This window comes from Chamaea fasciata, unplaced genomic scaffold (genome assembly GCF_029207755.1).
Source record: "Chamaea fasciata isolate MVZ Bird 193981 ecotype frontalis unplaced genomic scaffold, bChaFas1.0.hap1 SCAF_14, whole genome shotgun sequence".
NCBI classification, from domain to species: Eukaryota; Metazoa; Chordata; class Aves; order Passeriformes; family Sylviidae; genus Chamaea; species Chamaea fasciata.
The window spans coordinates 2863715-2885527 of NW_027094099.1; the positions used below are offsets into that span (position 1 = coordinate 2863715).

At 52.7% G+C, this 21813-nt stretch overlaps 1 protein-coding gene across 2 annotated transcripts; it reads left to right on the plus strand.

The window, feature by feature from the left end:
• Positions 1-505: 505 nt before the first annotated feature.
• Positions 506-20363, plus strand: PKM (pyruvate kinase M1/2). 2 transcript variants are annotated; one of them, XM_066195990.1, is made up of 11 exons: positions 506-614; positions 6005-6174; positions 6543-6634; positions 9467-9598; positions 9790-9976; positions 10776-11046; positions 11309-11459; positions 12747-12899; positions 16566-16732; positions 18797-18978; positions 19561-20363. In XM_066195990.1, the coding sequence occupies exons 2-11, from the start codon at positions 6024-6026 to the stop codon at positions 19665-19667; spliced, it is 1593 nt and encodes a 530-aa protein (XP_066052087.1). In that variant the 5' UTR covers positions 506-614; positions 6005-6023; the 3' UTR covers positions 19668-20363. The 2 variants fall into 2 exon arrangements, with proteins under 2 accessions (XP_066052087.1, XP_066052086.1); XM_066195989.1 differs by lacking the exons at positions 506-614; positions 16566-16732 and adding an exon at positions 15964-16130.
• The last annotated feature ends 1450 nt before the right edge of the window (positions 20364-21813 follow it).

The following is a 21813-nucleotide window of genomic DNA, read 5'->3' on the forward strand; positions in this document are numbered from 1 at the left end:
GTCTCTCCTTGACCCCAGCACAGTGTCCTCAGCGTCCCCAGCACCACGTCGTCGACATCTCCAGCCTCGCGTCCCCAGTACAGTGCCCTTGCTGCCCCACAGAGAGTGCACATTGGTCCCCAGCGTCCCCATTGGAAGGTCTCAGGACCCTCCAAAGCACCCCAAAACACCCAGAGCCGCTGCCCCTCCCAGAGTGAGGGACCTCTGAGGTGTGAGCTGGATGGTCGGTGTGAGCTGCGGCTGTGAGTGTGAGTTGGGAGGGGCTGGATGTGAGTTGGGCGCCGCGGTCCCTTTAAGAGCATGGTGTCGAGCCGCGGTCCCTTTAAGGCACTGCCACTCTCCATCCTCGCGCGCGGCGGCTGCGCCGCCTCCTCATTGGCCAGCCGGGCGCGTGCTGTGACTCAGCCCATCACCGCCGTACTTTGTGCGTCCGCCCGTGAAAGTAGTCCCGGCGCCCCGCCCTTGTCGCCCCCGGCAGAGCGGGAGGCGGAGGGATCCGCAGGGGGGCGGTGCTTCGGCCAGCTGGGATCACCTTGGCGGGGCGTGGGGGCGGTGTGCAGAGCGGCGGCGGCGCTCGGGCTGTGAGGGCGAGGCGGGGTTGTGACTGAACAGCGGTAGGTAACGGCGGCCTGTGCGGCGGCGAGCGGTGGGGCCGGCTGCGCTGGTACCGCCCTTATCCCCGTGTTTCCGCCGCCGGGAGAGGGTCCCCGTCGGGCGGCGGCTGAGGGGAGGGGGCGCGCGCCCTATGGGACGGTTGAGGAGGGGGCCCGCGGGGGGCAGGCGGCGCCGAGCACGTGGCCGGCGGCGGCCCCAGCCCCGCGTCCCGTCCCTCTGCCTCCTCGAGCACCCTCCCGAGACCCCACACCGGGGAACGGCCTTTCTGAGCATCCCCCCCGTGACCCAGCACTGGGGATCGGCCGCTTCGAGCATCCCTTCCCATCCCGCGCCGAGGAACGCCCGCTCCGAGCATCTCCCCACGGCCCGCACCGGGAAATGCCCACTCCGGGCACGGGGGGGGGAGGGGGGGGCGGCGGGGGTCCGGTCTGTGCTGCGAGGGCCCGGGTGAATGAAGTGGGACACGCACAAGCGGGGAGCCCCGCGTGTGCCCTGCGGTCGTTCCGTTAAGCGGAGCGTGGGGCGCCGCTGCTGCGGCCGCCCGGTTCCTCCTGGCCGGGCAGTGCCGGAGGAGCTGCTGGGAGGCTGAGTCAGAGGCAGACGGAGTGAGGCGCTAGGCCGCCCCCCCCTCCCCCTTTCTGCCTGCACTCACGTAAGAGCCGGCAGTTCCCCGAAAGGCATCAGCTTAAATCAGCGTCCGGCTCACTGCACCCAGCGCTGATGCTGCAGCCTCTTCCCGGCCCCTCCGGGAAGAGAAGGCCCCTTCTGAATTAGTCTTCTCCCGTAATTATGCCTGCTTAAACACGTCCAACTGATTGGGACAGTTTCTTGAACTGTGAAAACCTCTCAAACGTGTTTAAACCCCCTTTGCAGAGCCGTCAGGGCATGAATAGCGCTTTTGTCGGCGGACAATGGCAACCTCCAGACTGTCTCCTCAGACTACTGAAAGTAGACGGCAATCTCTAAAAAACTGCTTTGTTCTGATAAGGCAACGCTGTATCGGCGAGGCCCAGGTTAACAAAAAAAAAAAAAATCTGTGTTTTATGGAGGTTTTTGTCATGTTAAAGTGTTAACTTTCCTGCTGCTGCTCATCATGACTTGCCTTGGCTCGAAGGTGCGATGACAGAGAGGTTTTTGGTTACTCAGACACGTCCAGGGACTTGTGCAATTGAAAGTGCTTAGTAGAAAAAAACAAAACCCAACAATAAAACTCTGAAGAGTGTAATTTCATGCCCAAAATCCTGTTTATAGAGCAGAATTCTAGCTAATGTGAAAAAGTTCGATGGGTTAGTGCCAGCAGGTTTCCAGCCCATCACCGAATTAAGCAAAAGGTTTTTGTGCGAGGCAGTAAGCAATGCTGCGAGCCACGTGCTTGAACCGGGGACTTCTGCCTGTGAAACCCTTCTGAGAAACTTCTTGCACTAGATAAAGAGCTTGGAGAGTCTGCAGCAGCCTGCGGTTTTTTTTTTTTTTTTTTTTTTTTTTTCTTTTTTTTTAATTATTACCTACTCCTTTATCGATCTAAAGTCATTATTGAAACCTTCATTTATTGCTGTTAGCTGGAGTGATCCACTGCCGGCCTTAATTCCCTTTCCACCCAACAAGTTGATAATTTAATTTGATGGCAACGAGACATTTCCCAGGCCGGTTGGAGCACGTGCTTGGTCCTTTCTCTCCTGCCTGGCCCTTGTTCTCCCGGGGGGAGATGGAGCCGCAGCGGGTGGTGATGGATGGCACGTAGGGAATGGGGCTGCAGTACCGGGGCACAGCCACGTGCAGCAATCTCCGTCCTGGAGTGGGGATGCAGCGCAGTTGTCTACACTTCTGCCTAGTTAAATGTGAAAAGAAACCCCCCAGGTTTTCTTTTGTGGTGTAAAACAGGTTTTTACAGCTTGCTTGAAGGCAGCCAGGTGCTTTTTGCCAAGCGGAAAGGCTCCTTGTCCTCTGCAAGGTTAAGTCTGTAGGTGTGTCCTACAAATACCCTCGAGATAAGTCCATCTCGTCACCAAACTTCCGATGCTTGCCACCTCCTCTTTTATTTTTTTAGTTAAGCCTCCAGGGAGGGGCAGCTCAGCAAAGGCAGGCTGAGCCAGCAGCACACACGGAAGAAGGTGCCGGAGCCAGCCTGACCTTCCTGTGCCCCGTTGCCAAAAAGCTGGAGAGGCACGTCCGTTGTGGGTCTCTCATCCCGTGGATCCACAGGTCAATGCTGGGGAGAGCATCGGCCAGCCGGGAGCAGGTGGTGGCTCCTGGGTTCCATCCTGGCTTGCAGAAAAGGGGTGGAATTTTGGGGTGGCCATTTTGTCCTTACCAAACGGTGAGACACCATCTCTGGCACCAGCTGTCTGGCAGGAATGTGCTGTCCTCCCTCGCTGGGAGAGGGGATGCCAGGCCAGGGTAAAAACCTGCTTCTCTACAGAGCTGCATTCCTCTGTTGTTGAGTGCCTTTAGCTTCTGGAATGAGCAAGGCTGATATTTTTCTCGGCTTCTTTTGGCAATCTGAAGGCCTGCCTGGTTTCATAACCCTGCCCTGAGCACTATCTCAAACCATTTCTGCTATTGGGCATGAGCAGCCTTGTTCTACAGCATCCGTGAGGTTGTGTAAGTGAGGCTGACCAGTAAATCCTGAATCATCACCCCCTGGGAGCCTCTTGGCTGGAATTTCTGCAGGCAGTGACGCAGCTCTGCCACCCTGGCCTGGGGGCAGCCCCTGCTGCACTTTCTACTTCCCTTTGTCACCAGTAACAGCAAAGACCTGGCCCTGCATGGAGATTGCCTGGGTGGGGATTGCTGCTCTCTCTCTTTTCTCCATCCCCAAAGGGCATATCCAGAGAAGGTGCGATTTTAGGCTTTCTCTCATCTGACCCATGGGAATGAGCTGGCTGGAATTAGTCACCTGGCTACAGTAAAACCCAGTCGACCTCAGATGGCTCAGTCTGGATTATTCAGGAGCTCTGGAGATACCAGACATCATTGGGACATCTTGCCTGAAGCATGGGCAGGCCAAGTAATAAATTTGGGCATTTAATCGTTGTTCCTTGAGGAATTCATTCAGGTTTATTCAGTGGGGGAAACATTCAGGCATTGTAGGATATTGCTCAGCCCCCCTTCCTCACTCTGCCCAGACTGAGTGCTCCGTGTTTTCTGGTGTCCTTGAAGTCCTTGCTCCTCTGTTTGATGTTAAAAAAAGCGGAGTAGTGGGAAATGCCAGGCATTCCTGTTATAAATATGAGACTGATCATTCCAGTAAAATTCAGTTGATGCCTTGTAAATGCACGGTGATAGAAGGCAGGAGGGAGTATTAAAAAGACTCTTGGTGGTCATGGGTACGGTGCTGTGAGAAGATGGGTGTTTGGGATACTTTCTGGCTCCTGCGTTTCTGCTCTCGCCCCTGGACAAGGTCACTGTGTCTGCGGTTAATTTTTCTGAGCCCTCTGAACTGCTGGAAAGTGAATTTTTCCTTTCTCTTTATAAAGGTTTCAGGGGTGTTAAAATTATATTTGCAAATGAATTGAGTGGGTGGGGGATTTCCATGAGGCAGGGAGAATTCACTTGGCTATTTTTTTATAAACTTCCAAGTTGTGCCCTGGCTGCAGTTTCTGTGTTGGGATACCGTTGTTCAGTATTCCTCTTGTTCCTAGAAGCTATGCAAACCTGTTTCCCTGTGTGTGGAGGTGATTTCCCAGCAAAGGCTTGTTTTTTTTGGCATCTTAGGAAGCTGTCACTGCTCTGCAAGTGCAGAGGCTGCAACGGCAAGTGTTAGAAGGCTGAAACACAGTGTTTTAGGACTGACCAGAGGGTTTTCCTATAATAATGAGACTTTGTTGGGCTTTTTATGTGGGCAGACCTTCTTGTAGTGACTCCGGTGAATCAGCAGCTTCTGGCAGGGCTGAGGGAAAAGAGGCTTTGCCAGGTCAAATTATGGTTTTTGCTGGCCTGGCTGCTCTGCAGCGCATGGCAGCGCAGTGGGGGTGAGTCAGGGCTGCCTGCGCGAGGATCTGCACGTACGTGAGGAAGGGCTGCGGAGCAGGGGAGGAGCATCAGAGCTGCTGTGGCACTGGGTAGGCTGTCTGCCCTTCACTGTGCTCAGTCCTGCCAGCACTGGCGGAGTTTTTTGATTTATTGGTGCCTCTGTGTCAAAGCTGTTTGTGTTGAGCCGGCTGGTGTGTGCCCCTCACGACATTCTGCGGTTTATTGGTGGGCTTTGTCTGCCTGGGGCAGACAGAACAAAAGCCCAGGTCTATTCCTGCTCTGTCCCAGCTTTTAGCCCAGCCCATGTTTCTATAAGCACATCTTGGAGATAACTGTGTGCCCAGGGCATGTAGTTTGAAGTTAAACCAATTTTTAAAGGCAAAATGAGTGATTGGCCAATGCCAATAGCCACCACCTTGCATCACTCTTTTACCACAGGCTTTTGTAATGCTGGGATTTTAGCCTGGGCAGGTCCAAGAGACAAAGCTTTGAGCTGCCACTACTACTTGAGAAAAATTATTGCAATTAGAAATGCCTGGGGCAGTGGCACTGCTGTGAAATGAGTGTCCTCCCATCCCAGTGGACTGTTAAGCTTCCGCTCAGTTTCCTCTTCAGAGGATAAGTTCCTGGAGAATAGGCTGGTCCTGCTGTTGTAGGGACTCTCTAGTCCAGAGGAGGCAAACAGCCTGAGTTCAGAGAGGTTTTTTAATCCAAGTGTTGAAAAATAAAACCAGTTTTAAACTTTATGATAAATTTCTCATGCTGTGTATGAAGGGGAGTGGAGGGGGTGGGGGAGACCTGCAGCATCTTAAGTCAAGGAGGGACTTTAAGTGTATTAAATCTTCTGTCTTTTACGTGTTCTCTGCCAAAGTGTTGTGTTTAATCAACTCAAGTCTGCTTGCTTGTCCAGGCTTAAAGGACGGGGTTTAGGCTTATGCGGACTTTGCCGTGATTAGGTGCTCCTGGGCAGAAGGTTGCCTGTGTCCAGGCGTGCCGCAGTCACGCCAGCGCTGAGCTGCCCCGGTCCCAAGTGGGATGGGCAGTGCAGTTGAGGCCTGTAGGAGAAATGAGTGGAGAGCTGGGAGGGAGGAGGCAGAACTTCTGCCTGCGCACTCAAGTGCTTGAATTTTGTTGCGTTGTGTAGCTCCAAGGGAAGACTGGCAATGAAGAGAAGCTATGAAGGGAACATCTGCATAGAAGGCAGGTGAGCTTTGGGTGGTCCATGTGGGGGATGACATGGAAATAGAAATGTGCCTTGCCTGTTAGGACTCTCAAATAGGAACATAAAGTTAGTTTGACCCAGTAGCAGCTTTGTTGTTACCTCCATATTCATCACATGGTTGTCTTGGTGCCTCTGCTTGATGGGCAATTTGGGGTGGGTGATTCCCAAACCTGGCACTGCTTTCTTCCTTTCCAGACACAGGAATCGAGCAACCATGTCGAAGCACCATGATGCAGGGACTGCTTTCATTCAGACCCAGCAGCTGCATGCTGCCATGGCAGACACTTTCCTGGAGCACATGTGCCGCCTGGACATCGACTCGGAGCCAACCATCGCCAGGAACACCGGCATCATCTGCACCATTGGTAGGCCATTCCTAGACAGGAGAGAATTGCAGCTAGGAGCCCACACCTTGGTGAAACTTATTAAGGAAATTGTGAGAGGGATCTGGCTTTCATCCCTTGCCAGGGCTGAACTTGTGTGGTGAAGGAATATGACTTTCCCATGTTTGCCTAACCTGTGTTAATGCTGGGAGTGAATCCAGTATCCAGGGAAATAGGAATTGCTTGGGTTCTGCCGCACTCCGTGGGCAAGTTAAAACAATAATTGTTGCTGCAGCACTGAGCAATGCTGGATCCGTTTACCTTTTCTCTTCCACATGAAATAACCCGGTCTGTATGGGTTACCTCATTATTTTTCTAAAGTTAATGTTCAAACTGTTTCTTCCTCCTAGGCCCGGCCTCCCGCTCTGTGGAGAAACTGAAGGAAATGATTAAATCTGGAATGAATGTAGCCCGCCTCAACTTCTCTCATGGCACCCACGAGGTAAGGGTGGGGCTGAGCTGCTACAGCCCCTGTGTGTCTGCTGATCCTGTCCCTCAGGAAGAAGGGAAATCCTGGTTCATCCAGACCATCCTTTGTGTGGGAAGATCAAATAGCTGCTTTTGGGGAAAGCGTGCAGGTTGTACCTACTGAGCCTCACTGTAATAACATTGAAGTGTATTTTCTGAGCCAGTTTGAAGGTAATTCAGTTCTGCACCCTGCCCTGTAGTGGGGAGCCAGGTAACTGGTATTTGACACTGTGTGCCACCTGCTTGCCATGAAATGCTTCAGTTCTTCCTCACATCCTGCTCTTCCCAGAGCTGCTGCTTCCCAGTGAGCAGCAGAGGCTGAGAAGACCTGTCCCTGGTTTGCACCTCTGCAGGAGGTCACGCTATCAGTTCATCTCAATTCTTGTTTCATTGCTGGGGATTTCGCAAGCAGACAATCAATGAATAACTCTGATCAAAAGGCATCTGTTATTAGTGATTTGATGTAATTACTGTGCCCAGTGGGAAGAATGGGCTCCTGGGTTTTCTGGCTAACCAGCTGCTCGGGGTGCATTCCTGGTACTCTGGAAGGTCCCACCATGGAGCTTGGGACATGGTATGGTGAGCTTAGAAGAATAAGGTCAGAAGAAATCAACACTCCATGACAGTCAAGCCCTTACTGCTATAAATAGCTGAGATCCTCAGTGATACTGGAGGGGCTGAGGATCCCATTCTGCTGAGTTTTTTTTTTTTTCCTTTTGACCTTGGCTGCTTTCCAACTTTCAAAATGTCATCCAGTAGCAGCTGTAGGTGGCTTTACTTAGTGACCCATGAGCCTCGTGGTGTGTGACAGCTTGGCCTCTCACCTTGGTGGCCTTTAATAGGCACAGGGCCATGTCAGGATCGAAAGGGCTGGTACTTAACTGTGGTCAGCCATCAGACCATGACTAACCACCCTCAGGAGAGTGTCAGTGCATGCCTTGCAGTTGGGAAATCAGCCTGGAGAAAGAATAGTGTGGAGTAACTGTGTCCCAAGAATCAAATCCTTGCGGCTTGGCAGCACTTGGGCCAGGTGACATGTCAGGGAGTTGGTGGCCAGGCTGAAACTGGGAATTCTCACACTGTTATTGCCCAGTTTCTGTGGTCTTGTGAGCTTGGCTGAGGTCTTCCTGCTTTGTGTCAGGTCTTAACTGTACATTTCACACCATCAAAGCCGACTGCAGGCTCTGGTGTTGCTGTTGCCTACAGTGTGACCATCAGCCATAGCCAGTCCTAAGTTTGTGTCCCCTCCTGGCTCCTCCAAAATGCCCCATTTTCCAGTGAAGCCCCAAAGAGTTTCCATCTGTTACAAGTGCTTTGGGTTTTCATGTCCACCCCAAAGCATTTACCAGGGCTTGAACTTTAACCTTTAACCATGCTTTGGCACCTGTCTGGCTCCCTTTTACACAGAATAAAAATGGCTTTTACCTCCAGCTCTGCCTGCATTCCTGTTCTGCATGTGTAACTCTTCAGAAAGTCAGACTCCCTAGGAGCCAGTCAGTCCCTGATATCAAACTAAAATGGAAAATTCCCCGATGATTGGGTTCAGATAAGTGTTGTGGCACTGTCAGGGCGTGTTTTTTGTGCTGCAGTGCCCGGAAGGGTCAGGACCAGCTTGCACATTCAGTCAATAAACTGACTCATTTTCTTGCTATAAAGAGTTATCAGCTGTTACTTATTTCTGGCTGAGGGCACACATGTGAACTTCAGCATGGCTTTTTCCAGCCTCAGCTTCCTAGTGCTGGCTTATCATCCCCGAGATACTGAAGTCGGTGTGGAGGGCTCGTGTTGGGGTGGGTGAGTGGCACGAGGGAACCGAGTGTTCCAGGTGAGTCAGGTCAAACTCCATCAGTCCATGTGGCACAGAGAGGAAATGTCTTACCGACTAAAGTCTGTCAAGTGTTACACAACTCTTACTAGTTGTAAGTAGTTAAGGTTATCTCTTAATGTTGTTTAAACAAGTAAAGTAAACTGATCGACTGGCCATCTGTAGCACATTTGAGGGAGCTGGGATGGATTTTCTTACAAAACTATCTTACAGTTACAAAACTGGCAGCATTTAACAAAATGCTTTTGCCAACAAGGTTTGGAAGCCAGGTGTTGGTGCTGGAGTATTGAACTCCTGGTCTGTGATTGCTTTGACTCTGGAAATAACCTGTAAATATTTACTTGGATAACATTCTTTTAGCAAATCCTTTATCTGTGGGAATTTAAGCCAGAGTGAAAAGCCTTCAGCTGCAGGACTGATAGTGGCTCAGGCTGGAAGTGTGTGTGGGAGCTAGCAGTGTGGAGAGGCATCTTCCCTTGCTCTGGTGGGAGGAGGAGCGTAGCCGTATGTGGCAGTGTGACATTCTTCTGCCATCAGGTGTCTTTCAATGCACACAATTATCCAGCTGCTGGTGCTGTGAATATTGTGGTGTGTTGAACAGGCAGGTGTTCAGGAAAGCTTTTGGTAAAGTTACTCCTAAAGGTGTGTTGGTTGGTGAGCCACCTTCAATTGGCAGATGTGTGTCCTCATGGAAAATCACTTCAGCCTGACCTTGGGACTGTCTCCTTGAATTGTCCTTCTGGAATTAGAGCTGAGGGCACACCAGTTAACTTCCAGACTCCACGTTCATGGCAAGAAGGGCCTTGTATCCTTGCATTCTGCTTTACTGGACGCTTTGTGTGGGTTAAATTTTGAAGGTAGAACTAAAACTCAGAGCAGAGCTGTCAGCTTGAGCACCCTCTGGGGTGCACGGAGGTCTTTTCTGTGAGCAGCTGAGTAGAACCAGCTTTAACATTTCTGTCTTTTTTCTATTCTTGCCAGTATCATGAGGGCACAATCAAGAATGTGCGAGAAGCCACAGAGAGCTTTGCCTCTGACCCCATCACCTACAGACCTGTGGCTATTGCACTGGACACCAAGGGACCTGAAATCCGAACTGGACTCATTAAGGGAGTAAGTTGCTTTTTTTAATCCCACTTTTTTCACCACGTAGAGACTCAATACCGTGTTAAGCCTGTGGCCATTTCCAAACAAAAAAAATATCATAGGGGACGATATTTTTTGTCCTCCCAAAAGTTCTGACAAACTGCTGTGGGCTGGGAGGTGGTGGTGTGCTGGTGTTCACTGGTTTTGCTGTCACACAGAGTGGCACAGCAGAAGTGGAGCTGAAGAAGGGTGCACAGCTCAAAGTGACCCTGGATGATGCCTTCATGGAGAACTGTGACGAGAACACACTCTGGCTGGACTACAAGAATCTCACCAAAGTTGTAGAAGTTGGCAGCAAAATCTACGTGGATGATGGTCTGATTTCTTTGGTGGTTCAGGAGAAAGGTGGGTAGCAGCCATTTCAGCTCTGCTTGTTTGAGGTTTCCTTTGGACATACTTGTGCTTTCCATCTAGTAACTGTTTCTTAGCTTGCAGTTGTGTGTTGAAGAAAGGAGAATGTAGTTCTGAGTGGTATAGTGAGACTTGAACCTAAGTTTCTCTATTTCAAGTGTGGAAACATTCGAAAAACTAACTTCTGCTCAGTTTCACTGGACTGGCATATAAACCCCATCCTCAAAGGGGAATGTGTGGTATGGCCATACCACTGTTCATGATCAGCCAGGCTAATTCATGCCCTCAATGCAGGATTTAACTAGTTTTACAGCACAGACCCTGGGCTTTGTAGTTAGAGACAGAACTAGTTTTAGCTGGTAATGTAGAGGCAAGGTTACTTCTGTGATACTCCCTTTATAGTGCTGCCTGAATGGCTCTAGCCTCAAGGCTCTAATCTGTGAGTACGTAGGGAGTGGGAGGTGAGGCTTTTGGGGTGCTCAGTTTGGTGTTGCAGCACTCTGTGTGCAAAACTGCAGCCTGCTTGCTTTTCTTGGGGGAGGCAATCCCATTCTCCTGCAGGGAACAGCTGATACCTTATCCAGGAACAGCCTGGAAGTTGTTTTGGACCAATCTATCGTGTTCCCAAGGGTTAAGTGCAAGCTCATGTGGTACAGAAATGCTCTGAAGAGATGGGATGTGCTTTTTATCGCGTGTGCCTCTGTTGGCACTGCAGTTCCCAGGCAGGGAGGTGGTGTGGGAGTGGTAGCAGGAGCTGTCCCATAAACACTGACCATGGGAACACATGTTTCAGGGAAGGACTATGTTATGACTGAGGTCGAGAACGGCGGCATGCTCGGCAGCAAGAAGGGCGTGAACCTGCCCGGCGCTGCCGTCGACCTGCCCGCTGTCTCTGAGAAGGACATTCAGGACCTAAAATTCGGTGTGGAGCAGAACGTGGATATGGTGTTTGCTTCCTTCATCCGCAAGGCTTCTGATGTCCACGCTGTCAGGAAGGTGCTGGGGGAAAAGGGAAAGAACATCAAGATCATCAGCAAGATCGAGAACCACGAGGGTGTGCGCAGGTGAGCTTTGTGCAGGAGATGCTTTGGGTTTGTCACACTGAAATAAAGCAACTCACGCTCCCTTTTTGTAGCTTCAGGCAGCTTTGTGCAGCACTGAATATGTTCTGCGCCTTGCTCCTGGTTTTTTCTTCCTCCTTCCTTGGCATTGCAGGAACCCAAACAGCCCATGAAACGTGTGTGTGCTCCTTTCAGAGGGGGACAGACAGATGGGAAGGTGCTTTGCAGAACAAATGGGATAACACAGCTCTTCTCTCGCTGTCAGGTTTGATGAGATCATGGAGGCCAGTGATGGCATTATGGTGGCCCGCGGTGACCTGGGAATCGAGATCCCGGCTGAAAAAGTCTTCCTTGCCCAGAAAATGATGATTGGGCGCTGCAACAGGGCTGGAAAACCCATCATCTGTGCCACTCAGGTACTGGAAGCACCACCTTTGTTTGGCTCCTTGCTGCCAGAGTGGCCAGGAGGGAATGTGGTTGATGACATTGGTTAAAGAGTGAGATGCAGAGAGGTTTTGCTCATATCTGAAAAGCTCATATTTAGGCATTCCTGTGTTTGGCATCTTTTCCAATTAGATTACAGGATCCTCTTGCCAAGGATTATACACCTCAAAACATCACGTGGTAATGAGCCTTTGGGGCTGACCCTGCAAATTCATGGGAAAAATGGCACATGCTTTTCCTTGGCATCTTCTGGCAGCACATTTCTGCCTGACAGGGAAGGTTTGCTGGGGTTCCCAGGTATCTTAGAAAATGTACCCGCACTGCAGCTTCAGAAGGAGCTGAATACAGGATCCATCTCCTTTTTCTGGGAGTGGCAGGGATCATGTGCACAGTCCTCAAGCACTGGGAAGACTGGTTTCTTGGCTACCCTTGCTCTGCACACAGGCTGTGAAAATGAGGACTCGTTAGACAGTAGTCATTAACCGAGGTTCTGGATTTACAGTGGCATATGCTCATTTTTCCTGTATTGCTACAGAAATGCAGCTGGAAAACAGCCTTGGGCAATGCCCTATGAGTGAAGCAAATGGTGCTTAAATAAGTGGTGAGCTCCAGCTGGGGGGAAGCTGAGCACCTGAGGAAGACAGGAGAGCTGGCCAGACTTAGGGTGTGGAGAGGGATTAGGAAGTACTAACCTCTGGAAGCTGTTCTGTTTTCCACTCTTTTCAGTGGGGATGCTTAGAAAGCTGGTGGAGTTAACTGTTCCGAGTTTACTACCCTGTACATATTGTCTAAAGCATTTGAAATCTTGTGTTGGGAGAAGGTGACTTCACTGGCACAGACCCTGCTCTTTATTTCTAGATGATAAAATCCCCAGATTTGAGAGTATATTACTGGATTTGAGCTTTCCATAAATACATCTAATGCCACACTCTGCTCTAAAGAGCTCTGAGTTCCTTGTGCTGTGAAGTTGAAGTGGAAGGTTGGAGTATTTTGTCTAGGATGTTGTGTGGCTTAAATCTCCCTAGAAAAGGTGTAAATTTGGAATGGCTATAAAATGGAATGGGTTGTTTTCCTTACTGATGGAGGTTTTAAATCAAAGCTGGTTTAGGGACTGAACCCCCCCCCTCTGTTCCATACCCATGGAGAACTCCTGGAGTCCTTAGGTTGCATCCCACTTTCTGCCCGAGCCCTAAGGAGTATTGAAGTGCACCTGCTTCCTCTGGCGGTGTGTTGATCCCTGTGGGTTTGTTCTCTCCCAGATGCTGGAAAGCATGATCAAGAAGCCTCGCCCGACACGTGCTGAGGGCAGCGACGTCGCCAACGCCGTCCTGGACGGAGCAGACTGCATCATGCTCTCGGGGGAAACAGCCAAGGGAGACTATCCCCTCGAGGCTGTGCGCATGCAGCACGCTGTGAGTACTGCCCTGCCTTGCTGGGGACAGGGACACCACCTTGCTCTTGGCCACTTCAGCTGGTCACTCAAAGGCCTAAATGGACCCGGCTGCCTAAAGGAGCCATTTCTTTACTCACACTCTGCTGTGTGTGATTTTTTTGAACAAACGTGGTCCTGAGGGCCTGGACTCACTTTGTGTGCTCCAAACTTGCCAAGCAGAGCTGAGAGCTGCTCTGCAATGCTGAGATGATACAAAGCTTCCCATTTCTTTTGCCGTTGCTTGGACAGAAATTTCATCCAATGTCCTACTGCAGCGGCATATTAAATGCCTTAAACTTCTGTGGGATGAAGGAGTTGCTTTAAGCAGTTTATCTATAGATAATGAAAGGTTTTGGCTGAGTCCTGCATGGGGGAGGGGGTGGAGGGGCTCCTGAGGGTGATTTACAGCATTGTTGCATTCAGCACCTGCTGTGTGCTGGGGGTTGGGGGGGGTTTGTTGCATGAGTACTGACAGCACCATATTTTTACATGCCTGAACTGCCAGAAACCTCTGCTCTGCTTCAAGTTCTTGTTTCAGCTGATAAAAGCCTGATGTCAAGTACCTGTGAGCATTGCTGCTCCCCAGTTACCAGTACTGTGAATTACAGCAGTGGTAACTCACAAGTTCTAACTCTAACAAGTTTTATTTGCACTTCAGGTTCTATAGGTTATTCAACTCAGCCAGTGTTGGTTTGCAGTGTGTTACATCTTTTACCTCAATATGGAGTGGTGTATTTTGCACGAGGCAAATGCAAAATAGTCCTACTTATGATCACTGGGCAGTAGTGCTCCTTTACAGGCCAAAGGCTAACAGTGCACCTTAAAGCTTCTCCCTCCTTTTCCAACCCCTAAATCACAAGGATTGACTGTCTACCAAGACTTGGGAACTTGCTGCAGCAAACCTTACACCTGGGTTTCCATCCTGGTATTAATTCTTTGATCTGGGCAGGTTGTGTTGTACCTGTAGTCTGATTTGAGGAACTGTTGCATGTGCTTCCCTCTTTCTACTGACCTGGGCATGGTGTTCATTCCACCAGGGCCCCTGGAGAAGCACTGAAGGCTTTAACACTGTGCAGAAATTGAAATATAGAATGACTAAATATAAGATGTTCCAGGCAGCAAGGTGCCAACTCTTATGGTCGGAGCACATGCCAGTACAGTGAGGATCTTTCCTCTGAGCTAATTCACTTGTTCTTAGTCAAGCCTAGCAGCAATGTCCTGGGTAACCATGGTCTGGGGATCTGCAGCATGGCTGGAGCAGGTGGATGTTACCATCTGAAGTGGGCAGTAGTAAACTTCCAAATACTGGGCAGGCTGATTGCTGTAGATGGGAGTGGACATCCTTCCCTTTCCACTCCGGGATCCACAATTCAAAGCCCAGCCTGGCCATGCTATGCTGCCTGATGGGACCAAAGTTTAAACAGCCTCTCCATTTTCCTTTCTCCCACCTCCCTGGTATCTCCACCCATGCACCAAGTGGACACCCTCTGTAGCTATTCCTGTCTGAGCAGATCCAGCTGTGGGGTGAAATTAAGGATTGCTGTGCCCCTCTGCGGCCGCTGTCAAAGCAGACACCTGTATTCCCACGTTACATTACACATGGGGAGTGCAGACTTCCCTCTGAAATCAGATTTGCTCTCTGTTATGTGGAGCTGCTGCCTTTGTACCAGGAGCAGAAAATAAACTGCCAGGCTTCCAGCTCCTGCCATTGGAGTGAGTGTTGTGATGCAAATACTTCCCTTTTATCTAAATCCCGCAGTAACAAAATGCTTTAGGACAAGTTGGCACTGGCCTGCTGTTCCGGCCTGCCGCCTGTGTCCTGTTATATTTAGACTTAAGATACTTAACTACTTTGGCTTAAACTGATAACTGTGGAAGGGATAATTCCCAGCATCACATAAAATAATTCATTAACACTAGAGTAGCAAAATTCTGATTTTTCTAACTCCAGAGCTTTCACTACAATGGCACATCAGTCTCTAGTTTAACATGAACTTGTTATGCTTTGTGGAGCGGCTGCTCACTTTGTGGAGTAACTGGGTGAAGTTGTCCTTGAGAAGATCATGAACCTTTGCATGCTTTTCTAGTCTCTGCAAGCCTTCTTTATTGGGTTGTCAGGCCTTCCAAGATGATTAAACGTGATGATTCCCAGGATTCTGGGATGAACAGGTTGCTGAACCTGTTGCCAGTGCTCAGCCAGAACACAAAGCCTTTAGTTGTGCCTCTGTCCCTCTCATCTGTCTATGTCTGGCACTCTACAAACACCCCAACATCCACACTGTGACAACCCTATAAGGAAGACTTGTTCCTGTTTATTTCCCTATTACCAAAAGAAAGTTGGTATCCCACTCAGATGTGAAGCTTTATTGACTCTCAAGTTAAAATAAATCTTTATTGGCTCTCAAACTAAATCTTTATTTGTTCTCAAGATAAGCCAAATCTTCATTGACTCTGAAGTTAAACTAAGTCTTCATTGATCCTAAAGTTAAACTAAATAGAACAGGGCTGAGAGAACAGTCTCCCACCTTCAGGAGTGACATTCAGAGTGTTGCTTGTGTCCATGAAAGCTGTTCCAGCAGCACTGTGCTGTTGGGAGCCGAGGAAAGGAAGCCAGAGATTCCGTCTTGCAGAATTGCAAGCAGGACTATGGGCAGGCAGGTAGGTGGCATAAGAGTCTTTCAAGGAAGTCAGAAGCAGCCATGACAAAGCATGGTCTCGCTCTGAGCTGGCTTGTTCCGGTCCTTGAAAAGTAATTTGTTTTCGTGCTCTGCTGGAGCTCCTAAATACAATAAAAATGCCATGTTTGGAATACCTGCCCGGTGACTGGGACCTGCCAGTCCCATGGTATGGTGAATCTTGGTCTGGGTTGCATTTAGCAAAGTCAAAACCTGAGCGCCAAAAAGCTTCACAGCTTCATCTTAATACCCTCTTGCATGCATTACTATGATAATTAAGCAAGTTAATGTGATCTCATGTTCCTCTGGTATATCTTTCCTTCTTCTCTTTCCTCTGTTGTCCTCTTTCCCTCCCACTCGGGCCTGCAGATCGCCCGCGAGGCTGAGGCCGCAATGTTTCATCGTCAGCTGTTCGAAGAAATTTTACGCCTCAATGTTAACAACAGGGACCCTGCCGATGCCATGGCGGCGGGTGCAGTGGAGGCCTCTTTTAAGTGCCTAGCTGCAGCCCTGGTAGTCCTGACCGAGTCCGGCAGGTAGGGCTCAGAGAGGGGGCTTGGGCCAGCCCTTTCCGTGGCAAAACACGCTGCACTCTAACACTGCAGTCTTTGGCCAGCTGCTCGCTGTCTGTGCCAACCTTGTGTAACCGCTGCCATGTGAGCTGACCCTGTGCCAGGGAGGGACCCCAGCAGGCAGGAGCAGAGCGAGAGTGCCTGGCAGTTGGCATGAGTGTCACCTGAGTGTGGGCTTGGCAGGGTGAGGTGCCGCCATTCCAAAAAGAAGCCTTGGGAGTGGAGTGGTTCCTCTGGAGGGATGTGCTGTTGGGGTGAGCTCAGTCTGGGCTCGCTGTTTGGTGACAATGTCAAAGGCTGGCAGTACGGATGTGGCACCCTGTGCTGGAGCACCTCGCCCTGCCCTGTGCCCGAGCGCCTGCCGTGAGTGTTGTCTCCGAACGCATGTTGCTCTTGTAGATTGCCCGGGAGGCCGAAGCCGCCATCTTTCACAGGCAGTTGTTTGAGGAACTGCGTCGTCTGACCCCCCTCAACTGCGACCCCACTGAGGCCGCTGCAGTTGGCGCTGTGGAAGCGTCCTTCAAGTGCTGCAGCGGGGCCATTATTGTCCTCACCAAGTCTGGAAGGTAGGAGGGGACAGGTGCCCCCAGGTCAAGCCTGCTGTGTGATAGGGTGGGGGAAGGAGAATCCCAAAAACACGGCTTAGAGAGACCAGTGGAGTCAGGTTCTGGCAGTGCCTGCAGTGCTGGTTCCTCAGGAGATGGACACACATCCCTGCACTCTGAGTCCTTGGCCTGCCTCTGCCAGCGTGGCACCAGCTCCAAGCCCAGCCTCCCCTCACTGCTGCGAGTGGCACTGGCGCCAGCTGGAAGAGCCAAGGGAAAATGAGTGTTGAAGCTTCAATTCAAACTTCTTGGCAAGAAATCATCAGTGTAACAGAGTGTAACAGTGAGGCAAAAGTTCAGTGGATGCACGATCCTTTTTTTTTTGTTTAATCAAGGCTTTGGCCTTTTGTAGCAGCATCCAAACTATTGGTCCCTTGCTGGACTTTGCAGTCATCAGCCCTGCTTGCCTGAGCCCAAGGGGTGAAGAGGGTCTGCACAGTCTGGGATTGGTAGGCAGGGAAATGGAAAACGTTGCAAATGTCTTCTTCTGCGATTCCTTGTGCGTGCCTGCAGGTAATCTCTCTGCACAGACAGGCATCTGGCAGGCACCAGGTGAGCTCAGTGGCTGCAGGCAAAATGTGCTGGAACAATGTAGTTTGTTTGGGATTTCTGTCCAGCAACCGTGACAGCTGCCAAGGAGAGACTTGTTCTTCCAGTTGTGGAATGGGAGGGAGCAGAAGCCTCATGGATCAGCTCTTCCATCTAGAGGAACTGGGCTGCCTGCTCCCAAAGCATGTCCCGACCATAAGTCTCAGACCACTTTCTGAAAGGAAATCAGGATTTCTCACACTGGATTCACACCAAAACAATAGTGCAACAGCAGAGATGTCCTTGTGTATGCTGGGCACCTGAAGATGTGGACCATTGGTGAGACCTTCACCAAAATGTACAGCTTTAAATGATTTTGAGCAGAAAATTACTTTCTGCAGAGATGAGGAGGTAACTATGAGCACCGAGTTCTGGATACCCTCGTGCTTCTAATGTTTCTTTGTCATATGTTCCAGCTTTACACTTGACCTTTTAAAAGAGATTTGAACTCTGATATTTGAATATTTTTAGCAGTGGATTTGGTTAACTCTTGTGAGTACCTGAATCTCCTGGGTCTCTTGGGAGGCGGCTCGGACAGTGTGGGAAGGATTGTCTGAGAGCTGGCACGTGTGGTTGGGTGCTTGGAGCAGCCTGCTGGCCCCTGCTTTAAGCAGCGAACTTTGCATCTGAGTGTTGCTGAGCTTGGCTCCACTAAACAAGGCTGCAGAAGCAAGTGGAGACACCAGCATGTCCAGTGGAAAGATGGAGCTGCAGATGCCATAGCCTTGCAGTTTGAATTTGTCTGTTTGCAGATGCTCTCCCTCAGCAGTGCTCACAGAAAGGAAAGCTGTAGTCTAGTCCGCACCCAGGCTGTGCTGCTGCTATTTTAAGGCATTTTAAAGACTTTGTGCCATACTTCCCTGTAAAGATTTTTGCCTCTGCTGCATTTGCTTCCCATGGGGTCGCAGGAGCAGAGCTCTGTGTGGAGGAACTGGCCTGTTTGCTGGCTTCAGCAGGTGTCTGAGAGGCAGATGGCTTCCTCCTTGGCATGCTTTGGGCAGCGCTGCTGGCACCAGCTCTTTCCACCCTGAAAACCAGGAACTCCTCAAAACAGGGAACTTTCAGGCGTCCCTGTTGAAATGCCAAGGCCTGCTTGCAGAGGCCAGAATAAATGGCACCTCGCCACCCTAACATAGCAACAGAAACAAGTAAAGGCTTGTTCAGGGACCAAAACACCCTGATGGCACTTGCTAAGCTGGGAGGTGAGATTGTCACCACCAGCGGGGAGGGCCAGTGGTGGTCTGCCCAGCTGCCTAGCTGGGAGTCCGGCAGAGCATCAAGCTGGTTGGTGAGTGACTCTTGTGGAGACCGGTCACGTCCCGCCGGGGGTTTTGTGGAGCCCTCGTGGCTGACAGGCCTTGGGGCTGCTGTGCTCCCACAGGCCGTTCCCAGGTGTGGTGGCTGTGTGGAGCCCCACCGTGGCTGTTTTCCCTGCAGGTCAGCACACCTGGTGTCGCGGTACCGCCCGCGGGCCCCCATCATCGCCATCACCCGCAATGAGCAGACGGCGCGCCAGGCCCACCTGTACCGCGGCATCTTCCCTGTGCTCTGCAAAGACCCCGCCCAGGACGCCTGGGCTGAGGACGTGGACCTGCGTGTCAACCTGGGCATGAATGTCGGTGAGTGGCACCGCTCCCCCTCCCCTGGAACATGGCCCTGGTGGGATGTAGTGGCCCTGAGCACCTTGGTGGTAGTTTAGGGTCACTGAGAGGGAGGGACTGGTGATGGGAGGAGGAACTGGCTGCCTGTGTGGTAACTGGATCCGGCCAGGAAACGGGTGGTGGTTGCATGAGCAGAACTGTGTCCGGTTGGGAAATGGAGTGGTGGGATTGGCAGAGCTGCCTTTAAGGAGTTTCCAGCAGACGACCAGGTTGGGTTTATGGTGGTGGGTGATGGAACTGTGGTGCTTACTGCTCCTGAGGGATGAGGGAAGCCTAAAGTGAGGTAGATTGACTCTATCCTGCATCCCCTCCAAATCCTGCACTGTGGAATTTTGAGCTCCTGCAGAGAGCCCCAAAGTAGAGGTGAAGGGTGTCAGATGGGTGGGCAGCAGGAAGGTGGAGTTTTGATACCCTACCTTCGTGGAGCCCTGGCAGCTGTGGCACAGGCAGCCTTGGTGACTTGGGGAGCGAGTGATGAGCACTGTTGCCCCATGGCTAGACAGGGTGGGACTGGGCTGACACGTCTCTCTCCTCTCCTAGGCAAAGCTCGAGGGTTCTTCAAGACTGGCGACCTGGTGATCGTGCTGACGGGCTGGCGCCCTGGCTCTGGCTACACCAACACCATGCGTGTGGTGCCCGTACCCTGAGTGCCCACTGGGCCTTCCTGCCCCACTCCCCTCCCACCACCCCACTCCCCTCCCGTTGCTCTGTCTCCCCTTGCAGTAGACCAGCCATCGCTTGCGCTGTTCTCCTTGTCCCTAGAGTGGATGTAGGTTGCTAAACACCACCCAGTGCAGCAGCAGCAGCAGGGGCAAGAGACCTTAAATCACTAAAAAAATATACTTGAAGTGTTTAGTTTTTTAAAAAACCTCTCCCTGTAGTTAAAGTCCTGCCTTGATGTGTTTTGGAGTCAGCGTAGGAGGTTCCTGTGTGCTGCTGGGACTCTTCTTTCCTGGTGACTGTCCTTGGGGTGTGAAATGTCCCTTTCCCTGGCCCTGGTGAGGGGTTTTGGGGAAGGGGAGTGGCAATGTGTGGCCGTCGGTTCTGCTGGACCCCTCCTTGCTCGAGGCAAGCTGCTACTCCCCACTCCTGTGTGGCCACACGCCTCCCCAGACCCAATCCAAGGCAGATCCAGCCTTTCTCAGCTGGTTGTTTCAGGGATGGGGGCAGGGGAAAGGTGTTGGATCCAGGCACAGTATTTCTCGTGCTCCCCTTGCAGCGTTGTCTCCTGTGTTAGTCTTGTCCCCCCCACCACTCCAGAGCCCCCCCCCTCACCCAGCACTCTGATGGGCCCTGGGGTGGGAGAGCACAACTGTCCATCAATAAAGAGAAGCTGAAGCACCTGCCGGGCTGAGCTGCTCCTTGGGGGTTGGTGAAGGAGGGGTCTGCAGGGGTGGGGGGAGATCTGGTGGTGATGGGCTACAGGAGCTGGGGAGGTCTGCGAGGGTGGGGAAGTGCTTAGGGTTCGGGGTGGGGATCTGGTGAAGGAGTCAGCAGGGCTTCGGATGTCAGGATTGAGAGCTGCAGTCATTAGGGGGGGTCTGGTGTGGGGGTCTGCAGGGGCTGGGGGTCTGCAGGGGCTGGGGGTATGTAGGGGCTGGGGGTATGTGCTCCAGTTTGAAGGGGTGCCAGTGGAGGAGTTTGCTAGAATTGGGGCTGAAAAGGGGGCTCTGATGGCTCTACAGGGGTTAGGGGTTCAAGGGGAGGGATCGATAGGACAGGAGGCATCTTTTGCAGTAGGGCTGGGGGCTCTACCGGGGTTTTTGGGGGCGGTCTGTGGGCGTTGGGGTTTCTGTGCCTGGGGGAGAGAGCCAGGAGGGGACCTGGAGCCTGGCTGGCACCCAGGCCAGTTTCCCCCGCGTGGCCTGGGATCCTCCCCGCGTGGCCTGGTATCCGCGCGGGGCGGGGGAGTCCCAGAGCTCGCCCGCCGCGCGGCCCCTTTAAGAGGCTGTGCCGCGGCCGCTTTAAGGGCCGAGACCCCGCCAGGCTCCAGCCCTCACAGCGGTGGGCGGGGCCTGCGGGGGCGGGAGGTGGTACTCGGTGTGGCGGGAGCGGGGCTGGGCAGCGTGCGGCCAATGGGCGGGCGGAGGGAGGCGAGGCTCGGCAGCGCGCGGCCAATGGGCGGGCGGAAGGGGGAGGGACGCGGCGACGGGCGGCCAATGGGCGGGCGCCGTGGCGGCGCGAGGAGGCCGGGGCGCGCGGGGCCCCGCGCAGGTATCGGGGGCTTCGGGGGGCTCCGGGACTGTGGGGAGACTCGGGACTGAGGGGGGCTGGGACCGGGAAGAGGTTCGGGGCCGGAGGGGGCCGGGGACACGTCCCTCCCGCCGCCGCCGCGGAGCCGGTGCTCCCCCTCGGCCTGTCTCGGCCGGCGGCGCCGCGCTGAGGGGAGTGCGGAAACACCGGCACCCCCTCGCCCATTCCCTGAGGAGATGGGCCGAGCCGGGCCGGGCTGGGCCGGGGAGGAGTCCCATCGCTGCCTGCCGGGGACCCGCCGGCTTCGCCTGAGGGGCTCCCAGCGTGGGCGGGGATGGGATCTGCGCCGGGGCTGCCCCGGGCGCGGCCCCGGCGGTGTCCGAGACCCACAGTCCCACCGTGCCCGCACAGCCCCGCAGGTCGGGGGTCACCTCCCTACGTGCCGCCTCCGTGCCGCGGGGCGCTCGGAGCGGCTCCCGGTGAGACCCAGCGCCCCGGGCGCTGCGGACATCCCGGGACTGGGGGCTCGGCTCTGTCCCGGCCGTGACCCGCCAGTTCCCGGGGCGGGGAACACCGGGGACGTCGCGGGAGGGACACGCG

Bases quoted from the DNA above. Each gene is read 5' to 3' on its own strand.
- PKM (XM_066195990.1), top strand. From the start codon at position 6,024: ATGTCGAAGCACCATGATGCAGGGACTGCTTTCATTCAGACCCAGCAG. The intron at 6,635-9,466 runs GTAAGGGTGGGG...TATTCTTGCCAG, and splicing joins TCTCTCATGGCACCCACGAG to TATCATGAGGGCACAATCAA. The intron at 9,977-10,775 runs GTGGGTAGCAGC...CACATGTTTCAG, and splicing joins TTTGGTGGTTCAGGAGAAAG to GGAAGGACTATGTTATGACT.